This window comes from Mustela erminea, chromosome 3, assembly GCF_009829155.1.
Source record: "Mustela erminea isolate mMusErm1 chromosome 3, mMusErm1.Pri, whole genome shotgun sequence".
NCBI lineage: Eukaryota > Metazoa > Chordata > Mammalia > Carnivora > Mustelidae > Mustela > Mustela erminea.
The window spans coordinates 18,240,530-18,256,901 of NC_045616.1; the positions used below are offsets into that span (position 1 = coordinate 18,240,530).

The 16,372-nt window shown below is 44.2% G+C and overlaps 1 protein-coding gene and 1 pseudogene across 2 annotated transcripts in view; both read left to right on the forward strand.

Annotated features, from left to right (window-relative positions):
• Positions 1–16,088, forward strand: part of LVRN (laeverin) — a 68,576-nt gene extending 52,488 nt beyond the window's left edge. Inside the window, exons 17-21 of one of the 2 annotated variants that reach the window (XR_004283821.1) lie at positions 84–251; positions 663–800; positions 6,498–6,573; positions 12,018–15,067; positions 15,325–16,088. Coding sequence is in view for 1 of the 2 variants with exons in the window: in XM_032335404.1 (XP_032191295.1) it covers positions 84–251; positions 663–800; positions 6,498–6,573; positions 12,018–12,158 (523 nt within the window). In the remaining variant the exon portion in view is untranslated. Of the gene's footprint in view, positions 1–83; positions 252–662; positions 801–6,497; positions 6,574–12,017 lie in introns of both variants that reach the window. The other variant, XM_032335404.1, reaches the window with a different exon arrangement.
• LOC116587287 lies at positions 9,147–9,326 on the forward strand (annotated as a pseudogene).
• Positions 16,089–16,372: the final 284 nt, after the last annotated feature.

A 16,372-nucleotide genomic window follows, 5' to 3' on the forward strand; every position in this document is an offset into this window, starting at 1 on the left:
ACATCCTTCCAAAAGTAGAACACCCTAAGTAAATACATAACGTAACGACTATGAGAAATATCATTGCATGTTCTACCTTACAGAATACCTTCTCCGATTAAAAGTGTCATCTTATGTTATGGCATTGCCTTGGGAAGCGAGGAAGACTGGGACTTCCTGTTGAACATGTATGCGAATAAAACAAAGGAAGAGGAAAGGATTCAACTCGCTTATGCAATGAGCTGCAGTAGAGACCCAAGAATACTCAACAGGTAATTACGGTCAACTGGTCTTGGAAGTTCCTGGTAGAGGAATGCAATTAATGAACCAAAGGGAGAAAAACAGGAACTCAGAAAATACCTGTCTGTGCCTTACTGAGTTGGCACCATATAGAATTTTAGGTCAATTTGTGGAAATTCACTCTTTCTATTGGATAGTGTTTGCACATTTATTTTCTTTATTTAAAGATTTTATTTATTTATTTATTTATTTGTCAGCAAGAAAGAGAGAGTATAGTCAGGCAGAGGCAGAGGGAGAAGCAGGCTCCCTGTGGAGCAAGGAGCCCGATGTGGGACTCAATCCCAGGACCCTGGGATCATGACCTGAGCCCGAGGCAGATGCTTAACCAACTGAGCCACCCAGGCGTCCCTGCACATTTATTTTCTGCAAATGCTTCCTTGCAGGTACATGGAGTATGCCATTACTGCATCGCCTTTCGCTTTTAATGAGACAAATGTCATTGAAGTGGTGGCGGCGGCGGAAGTGGGCCGGTACATTGCAAAGGACTTTCTAGTCAACAATTGGCAAGCTGTGAGTGAAAGGTAAGAAGGAAGTACGAGACCTCTCTTTCGTACAGGTCATTGGTTCTGTGCTAGGCGCTCAGCCTTAGTTGGGCTAGTTCACAAAAGTCCTTTGCCTTGACCAGAGAAGTGATGCTATTTCTTGCATTTCATCTCATCTGTGGAAGAGAAGGACACTTACCCTCAGTTTCAGCTTTCTGTATGAAAATGAGTTTGCCTGGGATTATACCTACCTCAGTTTCCCCAGTTGCCCCTTAAGAAGTTTGTCATCAGAGACATAGAGTAGAGCAAGTCATGTTTTATTGGCATGAGTGCTCACCAACCACTCACTTATTTTCTGAGGTAGACCACTGTGTTTCGGGAAACAGCAGTGTTCATGACTACGTCTGCCTGGCTGTAGCTCTGTCTTACCTGTCAGAGACCTTTCACATATCTGGGTTCCATATTCTTGAACTGGCCGTATCTCTCACCTTTTAAGATTAAATCTGCTTGCTTCATAGCCCCCTGTTGGGTGAAATATACATGAACATGTAAAAATCCGACAGCATGCCTTTCTCTGATGGCTGATCTTTCCAGAGCATGACTTAATCCTACATTCTGGAAAGAATAATGCATCCTCCAAGTCCTTACATATCCTAGAGTTAGCAGGTAGAAAGGGTCTGTTATCAGGTCCAAACACCTGTAAACTGGGGAGATAAATTTTGTAAATAAGTTGATCCTTTTGGAAGAGAACGTATATTTAGAATGCAAATGTTTAAGAATGAGAATGCAGGGGGTGGTTCTTGGGTGGCTCCATTGGTGAAGCATTCCCACTCTTGGTTTTGGCTCAGATCATGGTCTCAGGGTCATAAGATCAAGCCCCTTGTAGGGCTACGTGCTGGGGGTGGAGCCTGCTTATGTTTTTTTCTTTCTCCCTCCCCCACCCTCTATCTCCCAGCCCCCCATCTCTAAAAAATATATATATATGAATAGGACTTTCTTATAGAACAAAATGTTTTTCTTTTGTAAATGTTTATTGAACTCCTTTACAACGCCAAAAAAAAAAAGTGCTTTGAAATCAGAACATTTAAATCATCACTTATTTGAACAGTTATATTTGATGTGAAGACTAGCATGTTATCAGTCTTCATATATTAATAAAGATAACATAAAGGATAAATACACAAATGGCTCTGACAAATTGCATTTTACATTAATTATGTGAAAAAGGCATTCTGAACTTCCTGATATGTGACTGATTACTAGCAAGTTAGCTATGAAATTTGTGTTGCTCTGGTATGTTCCACCGAGTCTCGTTCATAAAACACGCTGATAAGCTTTCTAGAAACAAGAAAGACAGTAGCCCCATCAGTTTGGGAGCAGTTTGTATTAACCTCCACTTTTTGCAAATTCACAGTATATGCTAGCATCATAAAGACCCCAAGAAACCCCGCAGAAGGAAATCTATAGAGTTTTCCATATGCTTTTTCCTGCCCGTCAGGGCTGTAATCCTGCTACTTATCATCTGTGTCACATAAACGGAGGGTCATTTTGCCAGGAGATCAGTTGTCCTGGGAGAGAAGCAGATGAGAAACCAAATTCTCCAGTACTCCCATCTGGAATGTAACTAGAACAACTGTTTGTTGTTTTCCTGTTAGCTAACACATCGGCCTTGGTTTCCCTTCGTATAAGCTGAGAGGCAGCGTCTTTGATCAATTCCCAAGGTTCTTTCACCTAGAAAAAGTTCTCGTCTTTCCATGCCAAGATCCAGGTAGTTTAAGCTCTCGTCGGGGGTAAAAAGTGATGAAGGTATGCTATCTGATAAATTCGATAAGAGAAGAGCTGGAGAAGGGGTAGGGACCCAAGGACAAGACTGGGACTTGAGTGGGATTTGAACAAGCAGTGGGAAAAAATGAGCTTCTGCATCCATGAGGGTGCTAGGAAATGCCGGGGCTGGGGGGTGGGGGAGGACTGAGTGTCTGACTTGGGACCAGTCACAGGAGGTGGCTGGAACTTGGGGCTCTGGAACAGAGGGAACGGGGCTGGTCAAGTGTTTGAGCCGTAGACGCTGGTCTTCAACAGTGCAAGAACACCTGCTCGCCTCACCCAGGCTCCGCCTTCTTCCCAGGAAGCCTGATCTGAAACTGTGGTTGGGAATACTTGTATGGAGGCCAACAAGTTCGGTTTGGTCCCGCCCCTCACTCCCATGTTCGGAGCATTGCACTGCTTGCTGTGGAGTATCTAAGGTCCTTGTTGGGCCAAAGATGACCTTTTGAGTCCCGATCCTAGGGAGGGAAACTTCATTGAGCTCAAAGACATCTTGCAGTTGAGGAAAAGATGTGTCTGGCCTCATAGCTGTGGATGGGTCTCATGGAAGAATGTGTGGATAGAGAGGAAGCATTGGATTTGTATGAGTTGTTACTGTAGACGGTAGAAATGGTGTTTGTGTCCTATCATCTGGTCAAGTGCTTTCGGCTTTTTTTCCCCCAAATATTTTATTTATTTATGTGTCAGAGAAAGAGAGCCGAGGCAAGGGGAGCAGCAGGCAGAGGAAGAAGCATGCTCTCTGCTGAGCAGGGAGCCCAACATGGGATTCAATCCCATGACCCCGGGATCATGACCTAAGCTGAAGGCAGATGCCCAACTGGCTGAGCCACCCAGGCATCCCATGCTTCTGGTTTTCTTAAAACCATGTAGGTTTCACAGTTTCCAGGAAAACCCAGCTTTACCTGGGTGCAGAATAAAGTATGATCATTTTCAAATTCAACTGACCCAAAAGGAATCTTACCCCCTTCCTCTTCACCAAACCGTTGATTTCTTCTTCAGATGCAAGAGTTATATTGGCGAGAGTCCTAAGCATGAAAACTTGCACACATTCCCGCTTCCTCTCTGTTGGGTTTCCTAATGGGGAGCATATAGCTGAACAGAGAAATAGGAACAGGAGCAGAGAAAAGTCAGGTGTTACGGAGAGGTGCATCCAAGCTCAAAGGGGCCGGTGCCCACCATCTGTCCCTAGATCAGGCTGGATGCCTTGGCCCTGTACTTGCCTAGTGGCTACGCTTGTCCTGGGAAAAAAGATGTGGCGGGGAAAGGGATCACAAGGGAGGGGAAATTTGAGAGAGGAAAGAGACAGAAGGTGAGCCAGAGGAGAGTGGCCCCAAATCCCTGTAACCACACTGGCATGGAATGTTACCATATTTTTAAAACAGTAACTCTACTGACACAGGTTGGCTCTGGTCTCTGTATGAATTAGCGTGTATCTGACCACTGGCAGATCAACTATTTGAAATGTGCCTATTTTTATGCAGTAGTATTTCAGAGATCGCTCTCTCAACAAGAGGGACAAATCTTCTCTGTGTCAAAAATACCTCTTCTTGGAGCACCTGGGCGGCTCCATTGGTTAAGCCTCTGCCTTCTGTTCAGGTCATGATCCTAGGGTCCTGGGATTGAGCCCTGCATTGGGCTCTCTGTTCAGTGGGGAGCCTGTTTCTTCCTCTGCCTCTCCCCCACCCCCGCCCGTGCTTTCTCTCTCTCTCTCTCTCACTCGCACTCTCAAATGAATAAATAAAATCTTAAATACCTCTTCTTGCAATTTGCAAAACAGGAAGAGATGAAGTGTGCCAGGGACCCTGATAGGTGCTTCAACACTCAGCATCCCCTTTCCTCTCCAGAACGATTCTTCTCACTGTATCTTAGTCCCTTTACAAATTGCCCAAGGTCATTTCAAACCCAGTCCTGTCTCTCTGGGTAGTCTTCCTCCTCCGTCTGGTAGCAAATCACACGTTTAGGGCCCTAAGTAGTTTTCTTGTCTTTCTTCCTCTTTCCCTTTCTCCTTTCCTTTCCTTTTCTTCCTTCCCTTACTCCCTCCCTCCCTTCTTCCTTCCTTTCCAAATTTTGCCAGATTTCCTGAGTCATTCTGATGAAGTCCCAGAACCTAAAGTCAGGTTCGGTGGGGTGAGGTTCGGAGCCGACGACTAAAGAAAGAATTCTTAAGACATCATTGGTGCAAAACGGTGGTTTATTAAAGCACGGGGACAGGACCCGTGGGCAGGAAGAGCTGCTGCTGCCCCGGGTTGTGAGGAGTGGTTGGTTATATACGCAGGGGTTGGGTAGGTGAGGACAAAGGGGTGTCCAGAAGGGCTATTGGGGCAAAGAAGACTATCAGGATATTGAAGGCTTAGTTGCTATCAAGTAAAGACAATTGGGAGTCTCCTGGTGGAATGTTACATTCCTGCTATCAAGCATCCTTGTTAATGAGATTTAGGTTTAGAAGAAACTTAACATTTACTTTTCCTTCTACCTCAGCCTCCTTCAGTTTTTTTTATGGAGGGGAGGGTGACATTAGGCTTGAGGAACTGATTCTGTGTCTTTGGAAATTGGGCTATTGATAAGGTAACTTCTTTGTTGTAATCTCAAGGACATTTGCAAACCAAGGGAGACTCCTGTCTTGCAGGATTGTGATCTCAGCAAGTTAACTATTTATCATTTTATGGCAGTCAGGGGTGCCTGAGGAATGCTACACATATGGAGGGGAGCGGATAAAGGGGGGGTGCAAGGCGCCAGCTTTTGCTTTGTCCTCAGCCAGCCTCCTGCTCCCTCATCAATTCCACAGGCTTTTAATATGTGGTCAATAAAAATGCAGAGCTAAGAAGTATGTCCTCTCTGCCTATGGAAACAGCAGTGTTTATATGGAGACTGTCTCATCCTTCCCTTTGCTCAACGGACACAGCTTAAGTTACCGTGGAGAACTTAAAAAAGACCAAAAACACCGTTTTCTCTTACCTTTAGGTGTTATGCCAACATCAACTGTTGTAATTTTTAATTTCAAGTGTACGTTTTTGAAGTCAGTCAATCGTGTGCATTAACTGTCTACTATCAGTAGAACAGAATGGCAACCCTTTCTTGCTCAGTCCAAAACATTAACCCTATTTTAATTTTCTTTCTTCTTTAATGCATCCCAAAGTCTTTATTTACCTTTTTAACCACAGCAAGGCTTCGGGCGGGTATGTATCTGTTGTTTTTCCGCAACAATATTTCTTATGGTTTTTTTTGTTGTTGTTGTTTTGTTTTGTTTTGTTCTGTTGTTGTTTTGTTTTTTCCTGCATGATCTTTGTTGGACATTCAAGGGCATGAAACTAGAGGGGAAGTTTCAATCATGGTGCGTGTTTGAGGGAAAGTAAAGCTGGAGTACTTAGCCCTTCCATGATCACCAACATGTTGAGAATCTTCAAGGACGTAGATCCTTTCTTCAAAAAAGCATATACAAATGCAAAATTTTACATAAGTTCTCAGGGTAGGTTAGCCAGAGTTTCTGAAACTGATGCCATATTAATTACTATTTTTTAAGGGGCGTAATTTCCATATTTACTTACCCCTTGTAAGTTGTCTTAGTTTGAGGTACGTGACCTCTGTTTGAACACCTCATTTAAAAAGTTAAGAACAGTTGCAGTTTTGAAGAGGAGCTTTTCATATTTAAAGAAAGCTTTCAGAACTCTATGGACACAAATCAATATTTACCTGTATTTTATTTACTTAGTGCTGATAAAATCTTCTGTATAATAGATATCTTATTAAATGATGAAGCTAAACTAGTTCATATGTATTTTTGCTTCGATTTGGGAGGTAGGAATCAACAGGGGCTGTGCACTTAGCATATAACCGCCCCCTCCCCCCCAATAAAACACAGCTTTGTCTTGCAAACCATTTTCCACCTCTGACTAGCATCTTGTTGCTTTGCAGATATGGAACACAATCACTGGTTACTCTCATGAATATAATAGGGAGAACCATCAGTACAGACTTGCAGATTACAGAGGTGAGTACTGTAGGTATTTTGAATTATAATGATAATTTAGAAGCCATTGTTCATGTAATTGGGAGTTGCTAAAACTGAAAGCAACAGGCTTATTTGAATGATGATACTCTCTGCTCCTGTTGGGATGATTTTCACTGTGTGCAGGAAATGGTTTTTAATTCCATCTTGCTCCTGAAATAGAGACCATTCTTGCTTCTAGAGGATTGGACCCCATTCTTCCTCACCTCCCTGGATTTGCAGTGAACTCTGGTGAGCACTGTCTGCCTGGGGCAGCTCCTCCCTACACCCCAGCCCTCATATAGCCGCCAGTCCTTGCCCCACTGTGGAAGCTTCCAGAACTCATCACAGTGTTGAGAAGACATTTTTACTCTTTTCATAATAACCTGACCCCCGCCTGCCTCTCTGGCTTCATTTTTTGCCCACCTCACCACCAAGTGTAGGAGAATGAGAGTGTCAGATGCTCCCCAACACTTTGCCTCTAGATTTTCTTAAATTATCGTTGTTTCATATTTTCCGGGTTTTGGAAACATTCTATCTTCTGCTTTGGGTGACTTTGCCGTGCCTGTCTTTGGCTGGATAATTCCTAGTTATCCCTTAAGGCCCTGCTCCAACCACCTAGTCTAGGAATTTTTCAGTTAACTGTTTTATATTCTCTCCTCCTGCGTGCTCTTCAGTGATGTTTGTTTGTTTGTGTTTTGTATTTGTAAAACTCTTTTTTTTCATTAATTATTTTTATTAACATATAATGTATTATTTGCTCCTGTAAATTGTCAGGCTTACATACTTCACAGCACTTCATAGCACATACCCTCCCCAGTGTCCAAAACCCAACCACCCCTCTTCAGTTATCTTATGAGTACCTGTATCATAGCACTAACCACCTTATACTCTAATTAGGGTATAAATAGGTCTGCTCCCTGAAACTTCTAAGGAGCTCCCTGAGGAGGGAGATCACAATTGAGTCAGACCTGTATTCTAGACCCTAGAAGAGACCTGGCTATTTCTTTTTCTTTTTTGAAGATTTTACTTTTAAAGTAATCTCTCCACCCAGTGTAGGGCTTGAACTCACAAACCTGAGATCAAGAGTCACACACTCTACTGCCTGAACCAGCCAACCACCCCTAATTGTCATTTTTGGGCTCTGCTCCCTCCCGGCCTGAATTTCTTCTTACTTAGGTGGACTTTCTCCACAGGAGGTAAACGTAGCTCCAGGTTTCTGTCATCCTTAGCCCTCTTACTTGCAGGAGGAGGAGTCCCTGCCTGCCACCCCATCCCCCAGCTTCAAGTTCCAGCCTCACAGAATGACTCTAATTGGTCCTCCTTGGGTCCACATGCACCAGTCACCGTGGGGGTTGGGGGTGTGGAATGAAATACTCCAGTGGCTCAGCCTGGGTCATGTGCCTCCATTTGGAACCCATAGCCATGGGATTCAGGGAAGGAGTAGTTCCGGAAAGAAGAGGGGATCCTGTAACCAGAAAGTAAACTTAGGGGCCAAAGCAAATACCCTTCTAACACACACACACACACACACACACACACACACACACACACAATAAAACAAGGGTAATCTATTAATACAACCTCTACACATCTAGTAGCATAGGTGAAATTAGAAAGACTTACAACACCGAACACCAGCAAAGATGTGAAACACTTAGAGCTCTCATTTTCTGCTGGTGAGACATTAACATGGTACAACTACTTTGGAAAACAGGCCGTCTTTAAAGTGTTACTTACACACGTAGGACCTAACAATTCCATCTTTGGGTGTTTACACAAGAGGAACTAAAACCCACATCCACACCAAGACTTGTTACGTAAATATTCATGGCAGCGTTAATCATGTCAGCCAAAAACTGGAAACCACCCAAACACTCAGCGAGAGGTGAATAGATCAGGAAAACATAATACGTCCACACCAGGTTATCCTATCCTGCAATTAAAAAAAAAAAGAATAAGTTTTTGTAATAACATGAATACATCTCAAGATGATGATGTTGCATTAAGAAAACAAAACAAGGGGCGCCTGGGTGGCTCAGTGGGTTAAGCCTCTGCCTTCGGCTTCGGTCATGATCCCAGGGTCCTGGGATCGAGTCCCGCATCAGGCTCTCTGCTCAGCGGGGAGCCTGCTTCCTCCTCTCTCTCTCTCTGCCTGCCTCTCTGCGTACTTGGGATCTCTCTCTGTCAAATAAATAAATAAAATCTTTAAAAAAAAAAAAAAAAAGACACGTTCTAGGAAATGCAGTATAATCTCTCGGGACCAAAAGAAGATCAGGGATTGCCTGGGAGGGAGGGAGAGCTGGATCAGAGAGGGCCTGAAGGAGTATGTGGATGATGGAAATGTGCTTCACTGTACCTTGACCCCAGCTCTGTGTTACGAGCATATGCGATGATCACCACCCATTCCCTTGTCACATTTTAAGTGAACACAGTTTATTGTCCGTCAGCTTCATCTCGGTAGAGTTCAGTAAATTGTTCTGAAAAAAAAAGTCTGAGCTCAAATTAAACACCATGGCCCGGAACTATTTTAATACAAACAGAAAGGGCCTGTATAAATAAGAAAGGAAAAATCAGTCGCTTCTTGGCCTTTTGGCTGAGTCAAGGGGAGTATGGGTTCCTATCAGGTTAATATCGGATGTATCCTCTATCCAAGGATAAGATATTAAATGGATTTTTGGAGCAGGGAGATGGAATAGGAGCTTGCTGGGTCCACTCCACACAGTGACCTGGTTTAAAGGAAAAATGAAAAAAAAAAAAAAAAAAGGAAAATCAGCTATGGGGTCCTAGCAAAACCAATAAACATGTAGGTCATAAAGGCCTGAAGTTTGATCATGAGCCAAAAAAAAAGAGAGAGAGAGAGAAGCAGTCAGCTATGTCGTTGTTATTTTTTTTTTTTTACCATTATTATTTATTTATTTGTCAGAGAGAGAAAGCACAAGCAGGGGGAGCAGCAGGCAGAGGGAGAAGCAGGCTCCCCGGGAGCTGGGCAAGGAGCCTGATGTGAGACTCCGTCCCAGGACTCCGGGATCACAGCCTGAGCCAAAGGCAGACACTTAACTGACTGAGCCACCCAGGAGTATGCAGTTGTTGTTATGAGAGAGGAAGGATCACGAATTCCTGAAGGAATTCTGTTTGTGTGGGTTTTGGCCTGCCTGAGGCTGAGCTGCCTCAGGGATTATCAGGGATTCCCTAGAAAGGAGAGGGAAGGACACAGCCAGACACCCTAGAAGGAAGACTCCGGAAGGAAGGCTGAGTTTGTGACAACATCTTCTACAGGGCCTCAGTTCATCTTTGTAGCTACAGAACCCAGGGAATTTTTGTTGTTGTTGTCGTTTCATGAATGAACAAAGTGTGTATAAATTTAGCAGTCCTCAGAGTTCCAAAACTCTAGAGTCGCTGATAGTTTCTTAAAAAAAAAAAAAAAAAAAAAAAAAAGCAAATGTACATGGAGCCATAGTGAAATTTTGCCATTTTGAAAACAAGTAAATTAGCTACTATGAATATTCTTGTCAAAGCTTGTTGATCACCTATAGATTATAGTCCCACTATCATCTGTCTGTTGATGGGATCATCTTGAAAATAATGACTAAAACGGAAATGAGAAGTTGCATGCCTGCCTTCTCCTTCTAGAACAGTGCAGGGTCTATACACTCTCCACATCTCTTGTTCTGGTCTTCATACTCCCCCCAGAGAGAATATGGCCTCATGCTCCCAGCATGCATGAAGCTCCACCCACAATCCCACAAACACCAACTCCCCTCCCCCACATTACAGGTGGTCCAGGGCTGTGGGCAGCTGTGGGAGAGGGCAGGAGACTTGTTTCTGGTCCCTTCGACTACTTTTTGGTCAAAATTTACTTTTTGGGCACATGGCTGGCTCAGTTGGTTAAGTGGCTGCCCTCGGCTCAGTCATGATCCCAGAGTCCTGGGATAGAGTTCCACATTGGGCTCCCTGCTCACCTGGGGAGTCTGGTTCTCTCCCCACCCTTTCCCCCTGCTCATGATCTCACTCTCTCTCTCTCAAATAAAAAAAGAAAATGTCAAAAAAAAGAAAGAAAAGAAAAAGAAACTTACTTTTCTTTTATGTGGTAATTAGGCTGAATGGCCCTATTACTCCTCAATTTCAAGTACATTAAGGTTTAAGTGACATGTGTGAGCTGGTGTAGATACACTGTCATCTCATATGTTCTAAGTTCCAATGCAGGAACACAGTATGGAGTTTCCTGAAAAAGTTAAATATAGCACTACCCTGTAATCCACCGATTGTGCTACTAGATGTTTGCCCAAAGGATACAAAATACAGATTCTAAGGGGTACATGCCCCCTGCTGTTCACAGCAGCATTATGAACAAAAGCCAAATTATGGAAAGAGCCTAGATGCCCATGAATGGATAAAGAAGATGTGGTCTCTACAGATACACAATGGAATATTACTCAGCCATCAAAAAGAGGGAAATCTTGCCTTTTGCAACAGTATGGTTGGAGCTAGAGAGCATACAGCTAAGCAAAAGAAGTTGGGCAGAGAAAGAAAGACCAGTACCATATGATTTCACACATATGTATAATTTAAGAAAGAAAACAAATGAACACATGACAAGGGGAAAGAAAAAGAGGAGAGAGGGAAGTAAACAAACCATAAGAGACTGTTAACAATAGACAATAAACAAGGTTGATGGAGGGAGGTGGGTGGGTGGGGGATGGGCTAGGTGGGGCATGGGCATTAAGGATGGCACTTGTGATGAGCCCAAGGTGTTACATATAAGTGATGAATCACTAAATCTACACCCAAAATCACTATTACACGATGTGTTAACAAATGAGAATTTGAATAAAAATTTGGAAGAAAAATAAGTTTGAATCCAGTGACACAGAAGTAGACTTCGTGCAATATGACTTATTAGTTCACTGGGGTCTGGCAGATGTTCCTGTAACTAAATGCTAGAGCTGAGTCAGTGATGGCCTCTGGCCAGTGGACAAGCCCAGTCTCTAAGTTCTCCTAAATAAACGATAACATGAAAGCATGGATATCAGGTGCCAGTTTTGAGGTCTGGAAGCTGCAGGATTTCTTTGGAGATAAGAGAAGACCTCCCCGTGTGTCCGTCCACACACACGGTGTAACATCCAGGATGCATTCGGTGGGTCGCTACCGAGCACCTGCTCTGGGCTCCCGGGGTGTAGTGCTAGGAGCAAAGAGATGAAGTTCCCTCTTCACGGGGCTTCTGGTCTACCCCTGATTCTTCAGGGTAGGCATGGTCTTCATTCCCTGTTCTCGGGCAGGGCCTCCCCCAGGAACCCACAGTCCAGGGACAGCACCTTCCTTCTCACCCTGGCCGCCCTGCGCGCGCCATTTACAAAAGTCCCATCGCTCCTCCACGGGAACATTGCCTTATTCTGTGTTGACGAGACACGAGTTTGCACTGACCCGCCATCCCTTGGTGCTTGCAGCTACAGCAGTTTTTCGGCAACATGTTGGAAGAGCACCAGAGGCTCACGGTCCATGCCAAATTACAGACAATAAAGAACAAAAATCTGGAAAACAAGAGGCGCAGTGCCAGGATGACGGCATGGCTACGGAGGAACGCGTAACGGGCGCCCTTCCAGCCTGCGTGGATGGATTCCGCTCCCACTTGGGTCTCCCAGGGCTTCGTGAGTCTGCAAACCCACATGTGTTGTTATTCCTCTGTCAGTCACGTTCGCTCCTCCCAGTCCTTCCTGTTCTTCCCAGGCTGTCACGTTTGGCCCTGAGACTCCGTGATTCCCGAGGATGCTGCCAACCCAGGGGAAGATTTCTCTTCACGCTGGGCTGTGAAGCCACAGAATTGACTCCGGGGTGCCTCCTGAAACCAAATGCACCTCAGAAAGCCTTGCTTATTCTGTCGGGAAAGCCAGCGGAGTATTAGATGCTTGGCCCACGGAACACATTCTTCTCCGAGGGAAACACAGACTTGTAATGCTCTGGGGTTTACGGAGTTCAATATGTAAAAGGATCATGAGCCAGTAACACAACAGGGCAAAGAAAGAGAAGCCAGAAAAATAATACTCACGAGGACATAGAGAGACCAAGGCAAAAACATTTTAGGAAGAAGGAACAGATTGTTGTAGGAGCCACATGACATGCCTTAAGGACCAGACGTGGGTCTTCTGCCCATTTCTCTCTTCCCACAGGGCCTATCACATTGTGCCACACCTTACAGGCCACTGAAGTTTAGGGTGTCCCTAAAAGAACCCAGATCGCAGGATCCATAAAGTGCCCTTCGGGTTATGGAGGCCGGAAGGACAAGAAGGAACCTTCCTAAAGCCGGAGACCTCATCCCTTCCTGTGGGCTGGACACTCACTCAGCCCAAGTTTAGGAGCAAACATAAGGATGTCAACAGATGGTAGCCATGGGGGACTGAACTTCCGCATAAAGGGAGGTGGTCACATAAAGAGAAAGAGAACAAAAAGGCTAACCAGACCACACTCTTCAGCTATGCACTCAGGGGACGAAGTTGGAAACGTGGTTTCATTTGGCCAAGTTGAACCTGCTTGTGGAGACAACTTGAAACGCGTTCATCGGTTACCATGTCAGGAATTGGCTGAGTTCTCTTACCCCGGACTAAATCAGGATGGCCAAGGCAAATCGTCCCACTCTAGACTTTGTGTGTGTTTGATGTAATTCTGTTTTCATTTGGATTCTGCTTTTATAGAATGGGGGTAAGAAGAAACTACAGATCTCCGATCTACCTCAGAGGGATGTAAAGATTAAGAACCATGTCGGTTAAAAAAACCTTCAAATACGTTGTATAAGCGCAAGGCCCTGTGATCTCGGGTTCCCCTCCCCCTTGTGTAAGTTGATGCAGCCACAAATGAAAATGCAAAAAACCAGAGTTGCCTTTTGTATCCCCTTCACAAGAAGATGCTCCCTGTGTGAGTTGGAGGTCTGGGATGTGGTCCTGAAAACAAACCAAAGCCCCGGTCCCTCAGACTTTGACCATGGGTCATAGGTCAGAGAGCTTTTTCTCTAAATTTAGAAATGTAAAACTTAAGCAATAAAATATTACCATGTCTTCGAACTGTTGTGTGCGAGCTATCTTCCGGTGTTTTCTAGAACATTTGTTCTCTATTTCCTATCATTCCTTCGGTCATGGTCTCAATTTACAGTAACCATGCCACATGCCTTCTCTCTTGCTTTTCTCTTCCTCGTCTTCCTCTACCTCTTTGTTTCCCTTGGGCTTCCTTCTCCCTCTCCAAGAACCCCTGCCTGCCTCCTGCATGGCTGTCTGCGTCCCCCTTTCTCAGTCTTGCCACCCTGCTGTGCCCTCAGGGCTCTGACCGTGGTCACCCCATTTGGGTGACGCCAACACTGATCCCACCAGAGAAGCATCTAGGCTTGGAGCTCCAGGCCATCTGTTGAAAATCAAAATATGGTTACATAGTAGCTTCTGTGATATTTTAACAGCCCTGAAAGTGTTTCTCAAGTGCCCAAATATTTGGTTTATAGCCCTTCCTCTAAATAGGGAACAGAACTTTGCATAATGAACATTTTTTTCTTACGTGGAAGAAGCAGGCTATTCCCGATAGGCATTATGTTTTCTTACATCATACTTAGATTTAGTATAAAATGGAGTAATTATTGATTAATGACAGTGATGGCAGTAAGTCAGGGAGCGAAACTGAGGCAAAGTTGTGTAAATGGTGTAAATAATTTCTTAACCGATGAACCAGCCTATCATTTAGCACCCCAACTATAAAACAGTTTCTCTGATGCATCCACTGTCTGCTTTAAACCACTCGCCCTAGAAAAACGTTAAGATGGACAACATGGTCATGCCTTTTTTCCATTCAGTAATTAGAAACGAAACGTTTGCCTCACAATCTTCTGTCTTTTTCCTGCTCAGACCCATTCGGTGACTTCCCATCATTGACTCTTAAGTGAGAAAACAAAGGCCTTGGTCTTGAAGGCTCGAGAGATCGTGGGTAAGGTAAAGCTCTGGGGTCAAGCTGCACAGCAATTTTATTCTGAGGAATGAAGGAAGAAGGAAAATGAGATGAGATTTAAGAGGGAAATCTTGATTATTTTCCTCTTTACCTCAACAAATGGCATCTTGTCTCCATCCAAACTCTAGCAGAAATAGTAAGTCCAAAGCAAAGCCTTATGTGGGACTTGCAGTAAGTAGAACTATCTCCTCCCCACACATAGAATCTGGAATCAGCATTGGAGACTATGGAAATAATATTGCCTCCAGCCAGCTCTTCTCTGGAGTCCAACAACATTCAGCAAATATATTCTTTACAACACACATTATCTAGGAATTACTTGGGCTTTTCCTCCTCTCCTCCTTTCATAAGCAGGTTGGTCCTTAAGGTGAGAAGAAGACAGGTGTCTACACCAGGGAGATCCAAGGGGGAGCTGTGGAGCCCCATGACCTGGAATGGGTGGAAGAGCTTGGGTGGACAAAGCAGAGGGTCCACGCAGTGGAGAGCAGCTTGGTGCAAGATGGCAGAGCCCAAGGAAGTGAGTAGGATAAGCATACAGCAGGGAGGGGGCTTATGACATGGAGAGTCAGAACCCAAACAGGGTGAGAATGGGGAGTCCAAGTCCTAGTGGGGTGGGGTGAAGAGGACTTCTCGGGCTAGGGCAGTGTCCCAGCATGAGGTATCAGAGCCTGAGGATGGTGAGGAGGGCATCACATGGGATGCGGCAGAGCAGCGATGGGAGCTCGGTTACCACAGGTGAAGGAACCAAGTACCAAAATATGCAAATGATCATAGGACCTGGGTATCTCACCATTGGAGAAGAGCAGAGCAAACACTGACAAAGAGAGATCTGGAATGAAACTTTGGTCACTGGGCTGGAATTGGAGGTACTGATGTGAACAGTCCTCATCGTTCTCAACATAGGGATAGAGTCATACACAGAGACAGAAATGTGTGTAGACACATCTTACTCTTTCTCTATAGGCAAAGAGATGCAGATATATGTAGGTACAGAAATGGATATAGATATACATGTCAACATTGACCTTACCTTCTCAACTGAGGGGGCCTGGGGCAGCAACTTCCTACTGACAGTGAGCACAGCCCAGATGTTGGCTACTAAAGGCCATATGAACCAGAGCTTCTCAGACAAATGACTGATCTCAGGGCCTTGGCAGGAAAGGGACAATTTGAGAGGGAACGTATTTTTGTACCAAAAGACAAGGAAGTACTCAAGGTCTGATGGGAACATGTCAAATCCTGATCCTTAACAAATTGGTATCACATGAATCTAACCACGAGGAAACAGCAGACAAGCCCTAACTAAGGGACAGGCCACGAAATAGTCTTCAAAAGCCACAAGGTCACGGAAGTATAGGAAAGAGAGAGGACCATTTTTAGACTGAAGGAGTTAAAGATACATAACAACAAAGTAACATGGAATTCTGAGCTGGATCCTTTTATAATACACAACATTAATGGGACAACTGGAAACATTTGAATGGAGTCTGAGGGTTAGATACTAGAAATGTACAATGTTAATTTTCCCACTTGGACAGGTGTGTTACAGTTAGGTAGAAGATATCCCCGGTTGTAGGTCAGGGATATCTTCTACCTAACTATAACACACCTCTCCAAATGGACAGGTGAATGAATGGGTCATCAAGGGACAACTTACTTTTAAGGATTCCGGGTGAAAAATATTTTTCTTGTAATTTCACCTTTTCTACAAATGTGTGATTAAATAAACTAAATTTAAAAATAAATACAAGAATTATTTTTTAATCAAAACTGCAATATATTTTTCTTTCAAACCATTTTTTCATTTAAACTTGGTAACAGC